Genomic DNA, 19,958 nt, shown 5'->3' with positions numbered 1-19,958 from the left:
TATGTGATGGGATTTATCTGACCTTGGTGACGTGAGACAGCTAGCAGACGGTCGGTTTAGCCAGTCTGTCTGCTTCCTGACCTGAGCCCCAATTCATGTTTGAGCTCTAAGACTATGTGCCATATTACTAGAGAGTGCAATGCATTAAAATGCAAGCACTGTTATTGCAATGCATATTTTTTAATAAGTGCATTTTTAAGTTCCATCCACTGACTGTTTTTCACTGTCTTTTTCACAACTTTTTCACTGGAGTGAGCTTTTTTTATTTTAATGGATATCAATAAAGGAGAGTTTTTTTTTTTTACTTACATTTTATTTGAATGGTATCCGCAAACAATGACTGACTGTCGTAAAACTGAAAGCCATTCAATGATTCAGAATCAGATTTGCAAATAAATATAAGCAGTAATTTTCATAATCTGGTTTATTTCCGATATTTTTTATTTTGGCTAGTAGAAGTTTTCAACGGCAGGTAACTTAATTTTAGTTGGTTAGTGAAAAAGTTAATTTCAAACACGGAATTTTTAAAACTGTGGCTTCTCACATAACAGTTTTTTGTAAAATGCAAGCACTGTTATTGCAATGCATATTTTTTAATAAGTGCATTTTTTTTTTAAGTACTTCAATTCAACATGCTTTTTTGTTTTGAAGAAATTTGTCATTAATTTATTTCCAAAAAGTAAATTGACAAATTTCATGAAAGTGTTGAGAGTGGTTTAGAAATTGGGTCTAGTGATATCTCATGGTGTCTGATGATGGTCCAGTAGAAACTCCAGCACAATCAGCAGATTCAACACATGTGACAGACATCATCACTTCCCGCACCCGGCAACTGTCTTCTGCTCTGCCTTTTTCCTCTGGCTGCGCGTGTTCACTGACAGCGAATCAAACTCAGGTATCCAGGTAATCCAGGGTAATCAACCAGCTAATCAAACCAAGAGTGAGAACTTTGTGAAGGAAGACCTGTATAGGCATGTAGAGTATGTATAGAGTAACCATTGTTTCCTTTCATGCTTTTCTTGTTTATCATTTCCTCCCCTTTTTGCAGTAATTAAACATGGTGATCTCAAATGTTTTGTGTTTTTGTGTGTTTTAGGGTGGTGAGGTGCAAGACACCTCTGAGCTCATCGGCCCAGCCGTGCCCTTCTCTGATTTCCTAGCTGACAGTCTCTTGGATAGCAGCTCTGAAGGTAAGTTCTTCATCAAACTTGCTTTTTTAAATTAGACACACATAAAATATATCCCACACCCAATAGAGTTAGCATGAATGAAAAGTATCAACAACAAAAAAAAATACCCTAATGTATTTTAACATAGTATAAAACACCTGCAAAAAACTGTTATGTGAGAAGCCACAGTTTTAAAAATTCCGTGTTTGAAATTAACTTTTTCACTAACCAGCTAAAATTAAGTTACCTGCCGTTGAAAACTTCTACTAGCCAAAATAAAAAATATCGGAAATAAACCAGATTATCAAAATTACTGCTTATATTTATTTGCAAATCTGATTCTGAATCATTGAATGGCTTTCAGTTTTACGACAGTCAGTCATTGTTTGCGGATACCATTCAAATAAAATGTAAGTAAAAAAAAAATCTCTCCTTTATTGATATCCATTAAAATAAAAAAAGCTCACTCCAGTGAAAAAGTTGTGAAAAAGACCGTGAAAAACAGTCAGTGGATGGAAAGAGAAAGTGTTTGCATTTGGCGGGTGTTAATTTCAAACACTGATGATTGCATGAATGCAGTCCATGTTATCCGTTCAGTTAGTTGTTCGGTTTAGTTTAGTATCTGGATATTTTTGTTATCTTGCTATTTCATGACTCTACACTGATTAATTTATTGATTGAATTGATAGTTTTCTCTGATGTTTTTTTTTTTTTCTTCTTCTTTTCCGATGTTGTTTTTCTGTAGTTCCCAAACATATCAGTTTTGTGGATGATTTACTAGTGGCCAACCCATCTAAACATGAGTGTAAGTGACAAGATTCTGAATGTGTAAATAGTCACAAAGCCAAAACTTCAGTAGTCTGTACCAATACCAGTAAAAATTTCATGGTTCTCTGTAAAAACTATTTTACTTAAAGGGTTAGTTCACCCAAAAATGAAAATTATGTCATTAATGACTCACCCTCATGTCACTCCAAACCCGTAAGACCTCCGTTTCTCTTCTGAAGACATCTTAAGATATTTTAGATTTATTCCGAGAGCTTTCTGTCCCTCCATTGTAAGTCAATGGACGTGTCACTGTTCACGTCCATAAAGGTAATAAAGACATCATCAAAGTAGTCCATGTGACATCAGTGGGTTATTTAGAATGTTTTGAAGCATCGAAAATACATTTTGGTCCAAAATTAACAAAAACTACGACTTTATTCAACGTTGTATTCTCTTCCGGTCTGTTTTCCATCCGAGTCCACATTGACGCACCAGATAACACATCAGCAGCGTTTTTACGTCAGCAGCGTCAATGTGGACTCGTGAACGCGGATGGAAAACATTTTTGGGTGAACTAACCCTTTAACTATGTGAAAAAAAGAAGAAATAAAGAAATTGAATTAGCTAATTATTAATGCTTAAAATATAAGTAATGTAGCCTATTAGTCTAAGTTTGTTACATCAGATTTTTTTGTTGTATCTTTTGCTATTGTCTTTGCTATCATCAGTCAGTTTACATTTAAATGCGAGTAAAAATTGCCATTGAAAGTACTTTTTTATGAATTTTGATACTGCATGGTTGGTGAGAATGTGAGATGGCTTAGTGCGATCATCAAATTGCAACGGTTGTGATGTAATTATATAAATATATAATCTTGATTCAGAGTACTGTAACAGTCTGTTTTCAGTTTCGATTCGCATTAAATGTTACTCTGCAAGTGCTGTGTTTGAGTCACTTATAATTTGCATTTGTGAACGCAACATTTGTCATGAGAATTGTTTGAAAAATCTGTTGTCAACAAAGGGAAGTGATGAGGTCTCCCTGCGGTTCTCTTACGAGAGGTCTCTCGTACTGCGTAAGTATCTTACGCTAAGGGGAAAATCCCTTTTCCGCGAGATCTTGAAGCCAAAAATTATCCTTAATTTTGTAATAATGTAAAACGCGTTGCGGCAGCATGCAGACATAGGCAAGACGGCTCGCGTGCCTATTGGCTGACCTGCGGCAACTGCAGCAGCCTATCAAGCGAGGCCACTCGTGACGTCAGACCCAATGAGGGCGCTCCGCGCCCACTGCGTCACGTCCCGCCGAAACAGGCGTGGCTTAGGCCTATAAATATAGCTCGAAGGCAAGGCCATAACCAGGGTTTGAAAATTAGTGAGGTCCGGGGTGAGGTGCAGGGCCGGATTAAGAATTCAGAAGCCCTGGGCACAATGTCTTGTAGGCCCCCCCTTAGGCAGGCCAAATGTATAGTTTGTCCAAGGACATTTTAATTTTGCATTAACAGTTTTAGTTTACTGACTTAAAAGGAACTTTGTTGTACTATGCTGGAGTAAAGTTATGATTCATCGTTCTTTCCCATAGGATTTTGTAAAACTTTGTTGGGTAAACATCTGTCCCTCTAGGGGGGTTTGGGGCATGCTCCCCCTCAAGAATATTTTGTACATTTTAAGGTTAAATGCATCAATCTGGTGCTCTTTGAGAGCTCAAAATTAAGAGCTTCAACGGGCTTCAACCCATGAACTGTGCACAAAGAAAAAACATTGACTTGTACCTGGACATTAAAGGGGGCTCAAACATATTTTTTAGTTATGATAGAGTTTCAGTCTACATTACATTATCACTGGTGTTTTAGTATGCCAAACAATTAGTATAATAATATAATAATGATTTATATAATTATTCCTATGACATAAAATCCATATAGCCTAATAAATGAAAATTATATTTTACATTACACTATAGGAAAATTACAATACTTTTGTCCTAATGTCTTCACTTGCAAGAAATAAACCCTTTGATCGCATGAGCAATGTGTGCACATTTCTTTAAATCACGCAGCACAAACATAATGCCTATATAGGATACTTAATTAAAGTCTTGTGCTGTTTTATAAAGCACAAAACCATATCACGGTTTCGATTTTAGTTCGTTGGCAAAATAATGCTAGAGACCTTTATGTTAGGCTATACATTTAACATCTCATGTGTTGGGAAAAGGGAGTAGAGCGAGTTCGGCAAAAGGAGGATTCGAACTCGAGTCGAACGCGTCAAAAGCTACTTTGTTTCAAGCACCTCACGCACACCCAACAACCTATGCCACTGTAGCTATTTAGTAGTGGGTGTCTTTTTAAAAATAAACACAATTTTTGTACAGTTATTCAAATCATTAGTATCTTAGTATGTTTTACTAGTGTTTTAGTATGAGAGTTAAAATTCTGTAATTGCTACAAAAACATTAGGCTACTGTCACTACCGAAAATGTGCCGTCACGACCGGAACATGGATGTTTTGTCTAAAAAATAAAGTATATTGAATTATCAACTAATTATCAACTAAGATGTTAGTGTGTTTGGTGCAATGTTTATTCAAACTTATGAATCCTTAACTTTGAAATCAGTATGATTAACAATGCCTTTTACAAAGAAAGATTGGATTCAAAATACAACAAATCTTATAAATTACACTTGAAATATTGTCAAAATTGTAATTGTTATTGATTTACCTGTGAAAACTTTTTTTTTTAAAAATAGCAAAGAAGGTAGATGTAAACAAAATATGAATAGGTCATAAGCCTTATTAAATTATTTATTATTGTGTTTCGGTAGTGACAAATTTGGGGAGAGGAATAATATTCCAAAACTTTCTGAAAATACAATATGATAACTAATTGCTTACATACAAAATTTGCAATTTTATATATATATATATATATATATATATATATATATATATATATATATATATATATATATATATATATATACATACACATACATATATATATATATATATATATATATATATATATATATATATATATATATATATATATATATATGTATGTGTATGTGTATATATATATATATATATATATATATATATATATATATATATATGTATGTGTATGTATGTATGTATGTATGTGTGTATATATATATGTGTGTATATATATATATATATATATATATATATGTGTGTGTATATGTGTGTGTGTATATATATATATATATATATATATATATATATATAATTTATTTATATAATTTATTTATATAATTTATTTATATTTATATGTGTAAGAATATGACACAATAGGCCTAGGCCTACTGATGATGAATAAAGTATAAGGCTATTAAATAGCAGTTCCAAAATAGTTTTTGTAAATACAAATAAGTTGGTATATCAGACCACAGTCATTTAGAAATATAGTGCAAAAACACAGTGAAAATAAAGTGGCATTTTGGGATTAAGGAAACAACAGTTACCATGGTAAATACACAATACTAACATGAGCTGTTAATGAACATGACCACTGATCCTGATGAATATAATGAAAATTGAATGAACATAAACCTGCATGTAAATCATTCCAAACATGAAGTAAGTTGCGGAATTTATTGGCACTTTTTGGTAATTTCATGACTTACAAATTGACATCAACTACGATGTTGTTGCATCATGCTTGTAGTTTCTTTTGCGCTTTATTTATAATAAAGTGACATAAAGCGCTCTGCCGCATTTGCGCGTGTAGGCTAATTGAAGAGGATGCGCAACGAGACTGACGGGACAGGAAACTTTTTATTTCGTAACAAGTTACAAATAACGTTAGAATAATGATACAGATCTGTATTATGCTATTGTTTTTGATAGTGTTGTACATTTCTTACAGATAATCACGATGATCATTGCGTTTGTCTTACCGAATGTGGTATCTTCCTGTCAGCAATTACAGTTTGTCTAAGCTTCTTCTTTTTTATTAATGCCACGAAAAACATTAAAAAACAAAAAAATAATAATAATCTGAAATAAGTTCAAAGCTTGTGTTTTGGAAAAGAAAATTAATATATCACTATCCCTAACATTCAACTTCCCACTTTATTAACTGCCTGCCCTAAAGCGTCACAATAAATGGGAAAAACGAATCCAAAAAGACGTATAATAGGTGGATCTGGCAACACGGAGGCTGCACCCGCGCCCTCACTCACAACACACTCTCAAGCCCCGTTCACTGTTCTACCTTCTTGCAGCGACATGAATTGCAAACACACATATGACGCGGTTTAAACGGCTAATTAATCATTCAGAGAGCTTGAAATTTTATTTTTGAATATAAAAAAATGACCTCATAGCTGGCTACGGCCATGCTCGAAGGCTGATAGAATCAGATTTTTCATCTCTTCAGCGAAGCTCACGCATCGCTGGATCCGGAGAGAGAAGCCGCGCCGTTTGAAAAAGCTCTTCAGCGGGACGAGCCACTACATCTGAAGTCGCTGGCCGTGCCGCCTTCAGTCGCCGCTCCTGCTGTGTTATCCGGTGTTATATCCTTTCTCTTCACTGTGTTTTGTGTGTGTGTGTGTTCGCCGCCGCAACACACACTCTCTTTGCATTAAAGAGCCGGGCGTCTTTTTAAAGATGCTCCTTTCCTGTGGCTCGTGTCGAGCCCCACTCAGTGACGGGGACCGCCATGTGATCTGCGTTTCCTGCCTGGGTGAGGATCATGCAGCTCTCGCACTCCCTGACGGCGGCTGCCCTCACTGCGAGCTACTGCCTATGGTGACTCTGAGGACTCGCCTGGCATTTTTCTCCGAGACTGCACCGCCGCGGTACCGCGCCGTAAAAAGCGCCGTGCTCAGTGGGTCCCGGAACCTCCCCCCACCCGCAAAAGCTCGCCGGTTCGCCCGCCTGCTTCACCCGCCTGCTTCACCTGCTTCGCTAGAGTCTCTTCCTGATGGACAGCTGCTGCCGCTTCCGTCGAGGATATCAACGAAGAAGGGATGATACCTGCTCTATCCTGGCGTCGGGCAGTGAGGATTGGGCGAGCTCGCGAGCCGTCGGGGAAAAGAGCCAGCATCGAGGCAGAGCTGATGCGTGTACTCGCACAGGCCGCGGTGAGCCTTCGGCCTAGAGTGGTCAACACCTGAGCAGGCTGGATGGATTTTTCCTTCAAGGGGACTGCACTTCGCCGTCTTCTAGACCTGCGCTTTTCTTCCTGAGCTTCACGAAGTCGTCGTCATGGAACGCCCCCCTCTCAGCCAGAATGCGTTCCTCTGTCTCGCTAGCATTCTCCGCGGTTGACTGTGCCAAAGAGGATACCATTCTCTTCCGCCGGTGGAAGAAGCCATAGCGGCTCATCTTTGCCCGCCCTCCGCTGGACGGCGCACTAAGTTGGCGCTACCTTCTAAGGCTTGCCGCACGGCGTCAACCATGCTCAGCCGCGCTTACACTGCCGCTGGACAGGCTGCATCGGCGTTGCATACAATGGCCACTCTGCAAATCTTCCAGGCCGATCTCCTCCGAAAGCTGGATGAGAATGGACCGGAAGCGATTTGCGTGCCGGACTTAAGGAGCACCACGGACCTCGCTCTCCGTGCCACTAAGTCTGCTGCACAGGCCATAGGACGGAGCATGGTCTCTCTCACCGTAGCTGAGAGACATTTGTGGTTGACGCTCTCGGAGATGTCCGAATCAGAGCGCTCTGCGTTGCTCGACGCTCCCCTCTCTTCTGCCGGCCTCTTCGGATCTTCCGTCAATGACTTCGTGGAAAGATTCGCTGAAGTGCAGAAAGCGTCACAGGCCATGAAGCACTTCCTACCGAAGTGCTCCAGCTCCACAGCAGGCCGTGCGAAACTGTCTGCTCGGAGCTCACAGCCACAGCCTCCGCCCACCGCCGCCACTTCGCAGCGCCGACAGACCCGGGACTCAAGACCGCGCTCTCGCTCTACTAACCGCCGGCCCCCTCCACGTGGGCCCCACAGCAATTTGGATGTGCAATATGCTACAAACCCAAATCCTGTTTTATATAAAGAACGGCTGCGGCTCCAGACCGAATTTAACCTGTTGACAACCTCGCAGGAAGAGAAAAGGTTACTGAAGACCCGCCACCAATTTTATGAATTTGGTGATGAGGCTAGTAAATTATTGGCCTATCAAGCCTGCCAATCTGATGTCTCCAAAGTGATCACTCAAATTCAGTCCCCCACTGGTTCTATGTTACACACTGCCCAAGATATAAATAATAGATTTGTTCAATATTACTCATCTCTGTACTCCTCAGAATATACTAATGATTTGGCTTTCCTTGAATCCTTTTTCTCTAAGTTAAATCTGCCTACTGTGAGTATTGGCCCTGAACTTGGTGATTCTATTAGGAGGTTATGGAAGCTATTGTGGCTATGCAGAGTGGTAAGGCACCTGGACCCGATGGTTTCCCTATAGAATTCTATAAGAAGTTCTCAGCTCTGCTGAGCCCACTTCTTGTAGCGGTATATAATGAAGCTTTTGAGAAAGGTTTCCTTCCTTTTACTCTTTGGCAGGCATCAATTTCGCTTTTGTTAAAAGAAAACAAGAACGCAACTATCTGTGAATCATATAGGCCAATTTTGCTACTAAATGCCGATTTTAAAATATTAGCTAAGGCCCTTGCGGTGCGTTTAGAACCCATCTTGCCCGCAATAATTCACAACGATCAAACTGGATTTATCCGGGGGTGTAATCCCTTTAACAACCTGCGCCGTTTGTTTAATGTAATGTACACACATTCACACTCGGACGCAGAAGTCATTGTTTCTCTTGACGCCGAAAAGGCGTTCGACCGGGTAGAGTGGGAATATCTTTTTTTTACCCTTAAAAAATGTGGCTTCCCTGAAGATATGATCTCCTGGGTTAAGCTTTTATACTCCGCCCCAGTAGCCTCTGTTCGCACAAATAATGTATTCTCAGAATATTTCTCTTTACATAGAGGTACAAGGCAGGGTTGCCCGCTTTCACCCTTGTTGTTCGCAATTTCTATCGAGCCATTGGCTATATTACTCCGTCAGTCCCCTGCTTTTAGAGGAATCACTCGAAATGGCATAGAGCAGGGATAGGCAACTTCGGTCCTGGAGGGCCACTGTCCTGCAGAGTTTAGCTTCAGCCCTGATAAAAACTCACCTGCCTGTATCTATCTAGTAATCCTGAAAACATTGATTGCCTTGTTCAGGTGTGTTTAATTAGGGTTGGAGCTAAACTCTGCAGGACAGTGGCCCTCCAGGACCGGAGTTGCCTATCCCTGGCATAGAGCATAAAATTTCCTTATATGCGGACAATGTTCTTTTGTATGTTTCCAACCCCTCTTCATCACTACCACACATATTGTCAGCTATAGAGGATTTTGGGAAAATTTCAGGCTATAAAGTTAATATGCATAAAACAGAGTATTTTCCGATTGTTGTACCTCCAGATTTTGTTCCCCATAGTATTCCATTTAGAGTGGTTCATAATGCGTTTAAATACCTGGGTGTATCAGTAACACGTTCCTTTAATAGCTTGTTTAAGGCCAATTTCTCCCCACTCTTAAAACGTTGTAAGAAAGATTTCAAGAAGTGGTCTGCTTTACCTCTGTCTTTGGCTGGCCGTATTAATTTGATTAAAATGACGGTTCTGCCACGCTTTTATACCTATTTTCAAATATACCTATATTCATAAGAAAATGTTATTTTGCCAATCTAGATAAGTTAATTGGCTCCTTTTTGTGGGGGGGTAAATCCCCTCGTATTGGAAAATCTCTTTTACATAAACCCAAGTGCCATTGCCCAACTTTTTATTTTACTATTGGGCAAGCAATATTCAAAAAATCATACATTGGGTGTCTGCTTGGGATTCACAATCAATTCCTGTATGGGTGAAAGGGGGAGGAAGCATGCACCAAATTTGCTCTTAAGTCCTTGGTCTGTGCACCTCTTCCGATATCAGGAAAGAGTTTCATTACATCACCGAATCCAGTAGTTGCGCACACGTTAAAAATTTGGTCGCAGTTTAGGAGGCATTTTGGGTTACAAGCTGCTTCAGTTGCTGGTCCCATTGTTTCTAATTGCTTGTTCCCCCCATCTTATATGGATGCTGCTTTTCTGGTGTGGGAGGAACAGGGAATTAGATCCTTAAAAGATTTATTTTTTAATAATATTTTCTGTTCCTTTGAGAAGCTTGTACACAATTTTTCCTTGTCTAAAACCAATTTCTTTAGATATCTACAGATAAGGAGTTTCATTAAGTCAGTATTCTAATCTTTTCCTGAATTTCCTGCTCCCTCAGTTATTGATGCACTGCTGGATTTAAAACCAGAGAGCAGAGGATTAATCTCTTGCATATATTCTCTTATAAGCACCATAAATCCTCGAAGCCCAGACCATGTTAAAAACTCCTGGCAGCTTGACCTGGGTAGAGACTTTACTGATGCGGAATGGGGTCGCATTTTAGACAAAGTACATTCATCATCGCCCTGTGCCAGACATGCTCTCATTCAATTTAAAATACTTCATAGGTTACATTTCACCAATTCAAAATTAGCTAGGATCTATCCCACTATTAATCCTGCATGCAACAGATGCCTACATTCGCCAGACACAACAGCCCATATGTTTTGGTCATGCCCGAGACTGGAGGGGTTTTGGAAAGATATCTTTAAATCTTTCAGTGACATGTATGGTGTCTCTATTGAACCTGACCCCCTGTTAGCTGTCTTCGGCACTAGCCCGGAAAATATTGTGCTTAAGAAAGGAATGTGTAAGGTAATTGCCTTCACCACTCTGTTGGCAAGATGCTTAATTCTTCTCCAGTGGAAAAAAGCTGAGCCCCCAACACATAATAGATGGATTAAAGAAGTAATGTATTACATCCAGCTTGAAAAAATCAAATTCAAAATTTTTTGAAACGTGGTCACCTTTCCTAGCGTATTTTGATGACTTGCAATTTTTATAGGGAGGGGCCACCTAAACACCTGTACAGATGTGGACCTAGAGATTTTATTGTATTCTTTATTCTCTTTATTTGATGATCTTTTACGTGTCTGTTTCATACCCTTCCACGTCAGTTACAATTCTGGTTGAATGGACAATTTTGAGGCAAATATAAGGTGATTGATTCCTTCCTTCATTTACTTATTGATTTATTTATTTATCTGGGGTTTTTTCTTCTTTTTTTTTCTTTTTTATTTATTATTATCTATTTTTATTATTGCTGTACCTACATGATATATGCACCTTATACCTTGAATATGCACACTACTGCAATGTATCTGTTTGTTGTCTTTGAGGATAGTGTATGATGTCTGTAAGCTATGTGTTCACGTTGAGTCGCACGAGGGAAATGAGGGAGTATTGTAGGATGTTTGTTATAATGTCTCTTTTTGTTGCAGTTGTCTTTTTTTTGTTGCATATTTTGTTATAAAAATGGTTATAAATAAAGTACTCAAAAAACAAAACAAAAAGTAGTAAATGTGGCCACGACCCAGTACCCACAAACACTACATTCTGCATGTCTCACGGTTTCTGTAAAAACGAAACCAGCACACATTCAATCTGCCCAGGCAGACGGTGTATTCAGTGCAGTAAATGTGCCCGCTGTCCCGCGCCCACATTCACTCACAGACATGACAAGCCCCACGGGGCTTGTCCCGCCCTCCCCCTCTCTGCTGACCGCCGCAGAGGAGTCGAGCGCGGGCAGACTGCCCGCTGTGATCAGCGCGTCCCCCGCCTCGAATGTCGTAAGCACAGCGTTCACGGCTTGTCCCTGGCACCCCGTACATTTACGATGTGCATGGATGCGGCGCTCGCACCCCTGAAACTCCGGGGAATGCGAGTGTTGAACTACTTGGACGATTGGCTGATTCTAGCTCAATCACACTCGGAGCTCATAGAGCACAGGTAGGGCTGGGTATTGTTCAAAATCTTTCGATCCGGTGCCAGTTTCGATACCGGTTCCTAACGATACTTTTTTCGATACCAATTTTATGAAATCCATTTTAACAAGATTACATAACACATTACCTCAGAAAATTTTGATTTTATTTTTTCAGTTTGACTCATGCTCCTTAGCCAGTGCACAAAGGAACAAAAAAAGCACAAAGGAACAAAAAAAGTTTTATAAAGAGCTCATGCTCACCAAAGCTGATTTTTTTTTTTTTTTTTTTTTTTTTTTTTTTATAAAAAAATACAGTAAAACTTGTAATATTGTGAAATAGTATTACAATTTAAAATCTTATTTGAATATATTTCAAAATGTAATTTATTCCTGTGATGTCAAAGCTGAATTTTCAAAATCATTAACTTACTTCAGTCACATGATCCTTCAGAAATATGAAAACAGTTTGCTGCTTAATATTTTGGAATCTATGGTACATTTTTTTCATGATTCTTTGATGAATAAAAATGTCAAAAGAACAGCATTTATTTAAAAACGAAATATTTTGTAACATTACACGTTTTAATGTCACTTTTGATAACTTTAATGCATCCTTACTGAAAAAAAATTTCTGACTAACCAACACATTTTTGAACGGCAGTGCACATTCAGTAGGTCATTATTGCAATATAAACACTGTCAGAGTGATCAACAAGGTACCTCTTCATTTACCAGTCGAAGGCGAAGCAACTTTCTGCTATTATGTTTACTCCGTGGCCGTGCACTGTCAAGGTCTTCATATTTGTCTTTGCAGCAATTATTTTACCGCAAATACTGCATCGCGCGCTAATGGCATCGAGCCTGGAGAAATGTACCCACACTTTTGATCGACTTTTCCACATCTTTAAGGTATTATGTGTGTGTGCTCGCGTTTCATGAATATGTGCGCGGAGAGTTTGTGTGTGTGTGCTCGCGTCTCATTGAGTATGTGCACGAGTTTTGTGTGTGTGCTCGCGTCTCGTATGCGCGTGGAGAGTTTGTGCGTGCAGGCACGCGTCTCATATGAGTATGTGTGCGGAGAGTTTCGCGTGTCTCGTGTGTGTAGAGTTTGCGTGTATGTGCGTGAGCGACTTTTTGAGTGTCGTTGTGCATTTCATATGTATTTTTTTGAGCACTGACGTTGACAAGTTAACCCCTTAGGTATCGAAATCTGGTACCGAACATGTCATTTTTCGATACTCGATAGTATCGAGGCAATTTGATCGGTACCTAAAAAGTATCGAAACTCGGTACCCAGCCCTAAGCACAGGACCATTTTACTCGAACACCTCGAGAATTTGGGTCTCAGAGTCAATTGGGCGAAGAGTTCACTGTCTCCCAGTCAGAAAATATCTTTCCTGGGCACAGAGCTGGACTCGCTGTCTATGACAGCGCAGCTATCGCCACAGCGCGCACTGAATATTCAGCGCATGACGGAATCCTTCCGCTGCGGCACTATTGTCCCGCTCAGAAAATTTCAGAGAATGCTGGGTCTCATGGCCTCAGCATCATCAGTACTTCAGCTGGGTCTGCTTCGCATGCGCCCACTGCAGTTCTGGCTGAAAGACCTCCGGTCTGCTTCGTCTCCAGGTCGATCAGAAATGCACCTCAGCTCTGAAACCTTGGAAAGCAACCGACTGGTACCGATCAGGTGTAAGCCTGGGGACTTCCTCGAGTGTGAAGGTGGTGTCTACGGACGCCTCCACCTCGGGATGGGGAGCGCTGCTTGAGGGCAGACCGTTCTTCGGCCAGTGGTCAGAACGGGAGAAGCTTCTGCATATAAACTGCCTGGAAATGCTGGCGGTAGACAACGTGCTGACGCGTTTTTGTCCCCAGATAAGAGGGCACCACGTCTTGGTCCGTTCGGACAACATGTCAGTGGTGGCTTATATAAATCGCCAGGGGGGTATCAGGTCCCGAAACCTTTACAGGCTGACGGAACGCCTCCTGGTATGGGCTCAGCACAACCTGCGCTCGCTGAGAGCGGTGCACGTGCCAGGTCTTCTAAATATAGGACCAGACAGACTGTCCAGGAACAATGTTCCGACAGGAGAATGGTCTCTACACCCACAGACCAAGTCCACAGTCCAACTGCTGTGGAAAAGGTTCGGCAGAGCGAAGGTAGACCTGTTTGCGTCTCAAGAAAACGCTCACTGTCCGGAGTTTTTCTCCAAGAGCAGGGATGCGCTGGCCCATGTCTGGCCCCGCTGCCCGCTCTATGCTTTTCCCCCCGTCTCGCTCCTGCCTCAGGTATTAGAGCGAATCAGGGAAAAGGGATGCTCAGTGCTACTCGTGGCTCCGCTCTGGAAGAACCAGGCCTGGTTCCCAGTTCTGATGCAGCTGACAAGCATTGCCCCATGGCCAATACCAGTGAGGAGGGACCTCCTCTCTCAGGCCAAGGGCTCGATTTGGCATCCTCGCCCAGAGCTATGGTCCCTACATGTGTGGGCTATCAACGGGTACCTGCTAACCTCCCAGAGGGAGTGTTAAACACGATCACGCAGGCTAGGGCCCCGTCTACCAGACGGCTCTATTCCTCAAAATGGTCGGTGTTCTCTAGCTGGTGCACAGCTCGTGGCATATCACCCCCAGACTGTGGGGTGACGGAGGTTCTCTTCTTCCTACAAGAGCTGCTGGATAAGGGTAGGACCCCATCCACGCTCAAGGTTTACGTGGCGGCCATAGCAGCGTTTATTAAACCGGCGCTCAGCCAGTCATTTGGGAGGAACGATTTAGTCATCCGCTTCCTTAGGGGAGCTAAGAGGCTGAATTCTCCTAGACTTCCTTCAGTCCCTGTGTGGGACCTTTCTACGGTGTTGGAAGCCATGAAAGGTGCCCCATTCGAGCCTATCCAAACGATAGATGTTAAACACTTGTCTTTCAAGACAGTGTTTCTTTTGGCTCTCGCTTCAGTGAAGCGCGTAGGGGATTTACAAGCGCTCTCAGTGAGCGCGATGTGTATGGAATTTGGGCCAAATGACTCGAAAGTCATACTCAAACCAAGGCACGGGTACATTCCAAAATCCCTCAACACACCGTTTAGAGCACAGTTCATTTCCCTGTCAGCCCTGCCAGTCTCTAACGAGGAGAAGGACGCGAGCTTCCTTTGCCCGATCAGGGCATTAAGGGCTTATGTGTCTCGCTCAACTGTCTTCAGACAGACGGAGCAGCTCTTTGTTTCATTCAGCGGGCGTTCTAAGGGACTAGCCGCATCGAAATAGGATAGTTGATGCTATAGCGCTGGCTTGCACTTCTAAGGGCCTGCAGTGCCCGTTAGGTGTCAGAGCGCACTCCACAAGAGGCATGGCCTCGTCATGGGCCTGGTCCAGTGGGATTGCCTTGCAAGATATATGTATGGCGGCAGGCTGGGCCTCCCCGTCTACATTTATAAGGTTTTATAACCTAGAGGTTCCCGCCTTACAGGCTAAGCTGCTGTCGGTCTAATAAACCAGTATTGTCTGTTCTGATGTTATCGGCTCAGAATACTGGAGCTGCTGAGCGCTGCTCGCTGATCGACTGAATAACTCTATGGGCAGTGTGTAAGACCCACAATATTCATCAGTTCAGGCTGAGTTTTTCGCCCTATCTGTATGGAATACTATTTATGTAGTTTGCGCTTTATAGGACGCTACTAAATCTGGGAAAAAATGCTGTTCTAGCCCCTTTTTTCCCAGACTCCCTGTGAGTTCCCTGGTGATCGTGCACTATATGAGCCCCGGGCACCTGCCCTTGGGACTTTGGTGTTGGATCTCAGCACGCACGGCGTTTTACATGGGTTCCCCTAGCGCAGGGGTGGGCAAACTTTTTGGCTCAAGGGCCACACTGGGTTTTAAAATTTGACAGAGGGCCGGCCCAGTAGCAGATTATGAAACACGATCTCATGAAAGTGCGTATCTATACCACGAATTTTATTTCTCGTGCCATTTATACACCAAAAATGTTTTTTTGCGTGCATATGCTACGCACTGTAAACCCCTTGGTTAGGATTAGGGGTGCGGAGTGCGTGCCTATTACACGCCATAAAGTGCGTGCCTATTACACGCCATAAAGTGCGTATCATATGCACGCGAAAACTGCGTATCATAAGCACTACAAATACAATTCGTGGTTATTCGCACTTTCATGAGATCTGGCTGAGCACACATTCACGTTGTGTCAACATCTGCGCGAAATTCAACAACTGAGAGACGATCGACATTCTGACAATACATTTTTTATACTAGATATCCCCCATTTAGCATGTTATGTTTTGAGGTTAATTTTTAATTAGTCAGATGTTAGATAATTATAGCCTATACTTTTTAAATATTGTTTATCCTTATTATTATTTAATGGGCCTAACAGTAAATTAGAAACAAAACACCTGCAAGTGTACACTTAGAAGAGTAAAAATGACAGAAGGTTACGTTAATTCAACTTTATTAAAACTGCATATGGCAATCAATTTGCACTTCCAAAAGTCATACATTTGTGGAAAAAAACGAAATAAACGAATATACATATTTATTTTAAGAATAATAAAATAAAACATAAAAAGCAAAGGCAGATCAGAACATTTAATGAACAAAACCGGGTTCTGTACATGGCAGACAGGGGAGCGTAGTCGAAAGCCGGGCGATAAAGGTCGGTAAACGGAATCAGTCAGGATACATCCACAAATCCAGAGGAGCAAAGAAATAGCAGACAAATCAAAGGAAAAACTAAACAGGTGTGCAAGCGGTTATCAAACTTTTTTTTTCTTTTTTCTGTGAGTTTCCAAAAAAGGAAAAAACATTAACGTGCAACAAGTCTATGCACTCAAGTCGCTGTCTGTTTGGTTTCCATGGTGACGCGTCATTGCTTGTTACGTGACACACCGCAGCCACAACAGCGCTGAATGAATGATGATCTGCTTTCATGTCATTTTTCCTTTTTTACATTTGTTAGCTATAGCATGTGAAGGATTAAAATTTAAGAATATGTTTTTAGATCTGCTGATCCTATTTCCCTACATAACATCACATAAAAAAACTAAGGTAAATTACACTGTATTGGGCATTCAAGGTGAACATGATGGCATCAATTTACTGATCAGAAGTCAGCTGTAAGTCAGCTGTCTAAACATTGTAATAGTCAGGGGTTAGTTGAACTGTGTGTGAATGTTACATAGACTTGGGTCTCGTGACCATTTGTTGTTTATACCATTTGGGGGGGGTACCATTATCTCAGTTGAGGGCAATTGCCTCTATTGTCTTTAGATGATTAGATTTAGTGGTCATCCCTAACTAAGGCTGTGTGCATGGTCAGCACCATTAAGGACAGCCCACTGAAATGCCTATAAGATACCATGTAAAGTTAAGTTAGTCAGATCATGTTGGAAGTTTCTACAGCCGCATACAGTGGAGTTCTCAATAAAGAACAACTTCTGTTGAACGCGATCCCAACTGTCTCACTGGTCTCTGCTTCGAAGAAAGAAAACTTTACAACACATGAAATATCTGATATTCCGATTGTCAAATATATGCAACGCAATATATAACGCAAAGTATTGCAAGAAAAATGCAAAATGAATGCGATCTTAAGACAATTTTTTAAATACTCGACGGGCCGGATTAAATGTGGCCCGCGGGCCGTAGTTTGCCCACCCCTGCCCTAGCGTAAGATACTTGCGCAGTACGAGAGACCTCTCGTAAGAGAACGTACTCGGTTACTAACGTAACCTCGGTTTTCTCTAGAAGAGGGAACGAGTACTGCGTATCTTAGCCGTGCATGCAACACGCTCTGGTTCGCTTTGGCGATGAAAAACCAGATTCTATCAGCCTTCGAGCTATATTTATAGGTCTAAGCCACGCCTGTTTCGGTGGCCTCGCTCGATAGGCTGCTGCAGTTGCCGCAGGTCAGCCAATAGGCACGCGAGCCGTCTTGCCTATGTCTGCATGCTGCCACAACGCGTTTTACATTATTACAAAATTAAGGATAATTTTTGGCTTCAATATCTCGCGGAAAAGGGATTTTCCCCTAGCGTAAGATACTTGCGCAGTATTCGTTCCCTCTTCTAGAGAGAACCGAGGTTACGTTAGTAACCGAGTACGTTTTCCACCAAAATAAAAGCTGGAAAAATAATTTAAAGTTTGAAAACAAAGAAATTACCTTAAATGTTAGTATTGTAATTTCTATTGTTTTGTAAAATGAAATAAAACTAAAATAATAATGATAATAATAGTCAGAATAGTTATCATTAATAACAATGTTATTAATACTTGTAATATAACATTGTATTATACTATATTATATCATGATGATTATACCCGATTTTTTAATTTTACAGTAAAATAGTATGTGTCTGTGCTATATATATAATATATATATATAATATATTTTATTTTATTTATTTATTTATTTTTCATTTGATAAAATATACGTTTTTAAAAATAATAATAATTGCTGGTGTGGGGGGGGGGTGTAATGGGCAGCATAAAAAATAAAACTATTATTTAAATTGTAAATGGATTATATACAGAAAGTAAGAAAAGAACGCTCCCATCACTGCAGCTGTTGGACTCACTGAGTTCTGTACTTTTGCACCAACTCCTGTTGGTTATTATGCAGGGATTCGCAAACGTGCTGAACTCAATGAACAATGACAAAACTACAGTCTTGAGTGATATTGAGCGGACTCTGACCAACTGTAACACTTCTGATTCTTACAGGCATTAGTGGTATAACGGCACACAGAAATTATGGTTCGATACATATCTTGGATTTGAATCTCATGACTGGCAACACCAGCAGCGCAAACAATCGCGTCTCTCAGATAATGTTACACAATAAAATTAAATATGACACATGGTAGGGTATCTTGTAAGTCTAAATAAACAGTTTTAGATATTAATGTTTTTTGTTAAGTTCAACTAAATTAGTTTCATTTTCTTCTCAAAACTGGCATCTGTCCATTGACAATAATGCAGGCGGAAATTAATTTACGCTACTAATCAGAGCCGGATGTGACGACACGCTGACTGTCATAAAGGCCTATTGTGAGTCACCGTCATAGTGCCAACAACTGGCAGCATGAAGCATGACACACACAACAGGCTTTGAAATATTCTCTTCAATTTACCCAAATTGCTTCAGATGCTGTTAGAATATTTTCAAGACATTGCTCATGTAAAATTGCAAAGGGATATTTGATCTCTTAAATAGTGTTGCCATGGTAATAAAACCAACTTCAAAATTCTTTTCTTTGCATGTTCTGGTGTTTTAAAGTTCTTAGCATGCTTGAAATTTCATGAAATTTGTCATCCAAACATATCAGAGTTGTTGGCTGTTAGGAGGCATAGGCAAAAGCTAAAACAAGGACGTGCAGTTGGGCTCTGTAGCGCCCCCTTTTGACTAAACAGTTTTAACTACAGTCACCAGACTCTCCACCAGTACAGTTATTGTTTTCGATAAGCCAAATTAATGACAAGAAAGGGATGCAAGAAGAGTCTCATTGTGCATTGTCAGATTTAGATCAAATTGATGATGTAAATTTGGTCAAGGAGGCTGATCACATGGATGGGCCTACTGTGCATTGTTTTCTTAAAGCTATTTAGTAGTGGTGGCGCCTTAATGCTTGGCCCTTTTGTTGCTGTTTGCAGCTATATAATTTTTTTTTGCATCATATCCAGTCGTGTAGTTCATACTGAATTTGTGTCTTTAATGGCAGGTGGCAGCGGTCACAGTGAGCTGAATTCTCTGGAGGTTGATGGAGACTTTCTGGCTGCTGTGGACGATGGAATGGCATCAGGCAGTATCAAGCACAAAGCAACACAAAGCAACTCGTCTCCAATCCCACAGCCAGTGACGTCCCCGAGCCGGGTGGGAGTAGAGTCCAGCCACACCAGTGGGACTTTGAGCTTTGCCTCCAGTCTCAGGAGCTCCACAGAGGAGGAGGACTACCTGGAAAAGGCCAGTGGGCTGATCGCTCTAGCTGTCCAGAAAGAGGTGGATCAGGAATTTGCAGTGGCGTTTTCCTACTATCGTAGAGGTGTGGATCTTCTGCTGCAGGGTGTACAAGGTATGTCATTAAATGCATGTATTTACACATGCACAGCTGCAATTGTCTCCTATTGGTCGCATGTTAAC

At 41.0% G+C, this 19,958-nt stretch overlaps 1 protein-coding gene across 2 annotated transcripts in view; it reads left to right on the top strand.

Moving 5' to 3' along the window:
• rps6kc1 (ribosomal protein S6 kinase polypeptide 1) overlaps window positions 1–19,958 on the top strand; it is a 73,221-nt gene that overhangs the window by 32,797 nt on the left and 20,466 nt on the right. Inside the window, exons 5-7 of one of the 2 annotated variants that reach the window (XM_084091120.1) lie at window positions 1,097–1,190; window positions 1,915–1,974; window positions 19,540–19,890. In XM_084091120.1, coding sequence (XP_083947246.1) covers window positions 1,097–1,190; window positions 1,915–1,974; window positions 19,540–19,890 — 505 coding nt within the window. The remainder of the gene's footprint in view (window positions 1–1,096; window positions 1,191–1,914; window positions 1,975–19,539; window positions 19,891–19,958) is intronic. The other variant, XM_084091121.1, reaches the window with a different exon arrangement.

The sequence above is a fragment of the Abramis brama genome, assembly GCF_963993115.1.
Source record: "Abramis brama genome assembly, chromosome: 18".
NCBI classification, from domain to species: Eukaryota; Metazoa; Chordata; class Actinopteri; order Cypriniformes; family Leuciscidae; genus Abramis; species Abramis brama.
Note: the sequence above shows the minus strand (reverse complement) of the source record. Positions and strands in the feature narration are given on the sequence as shown.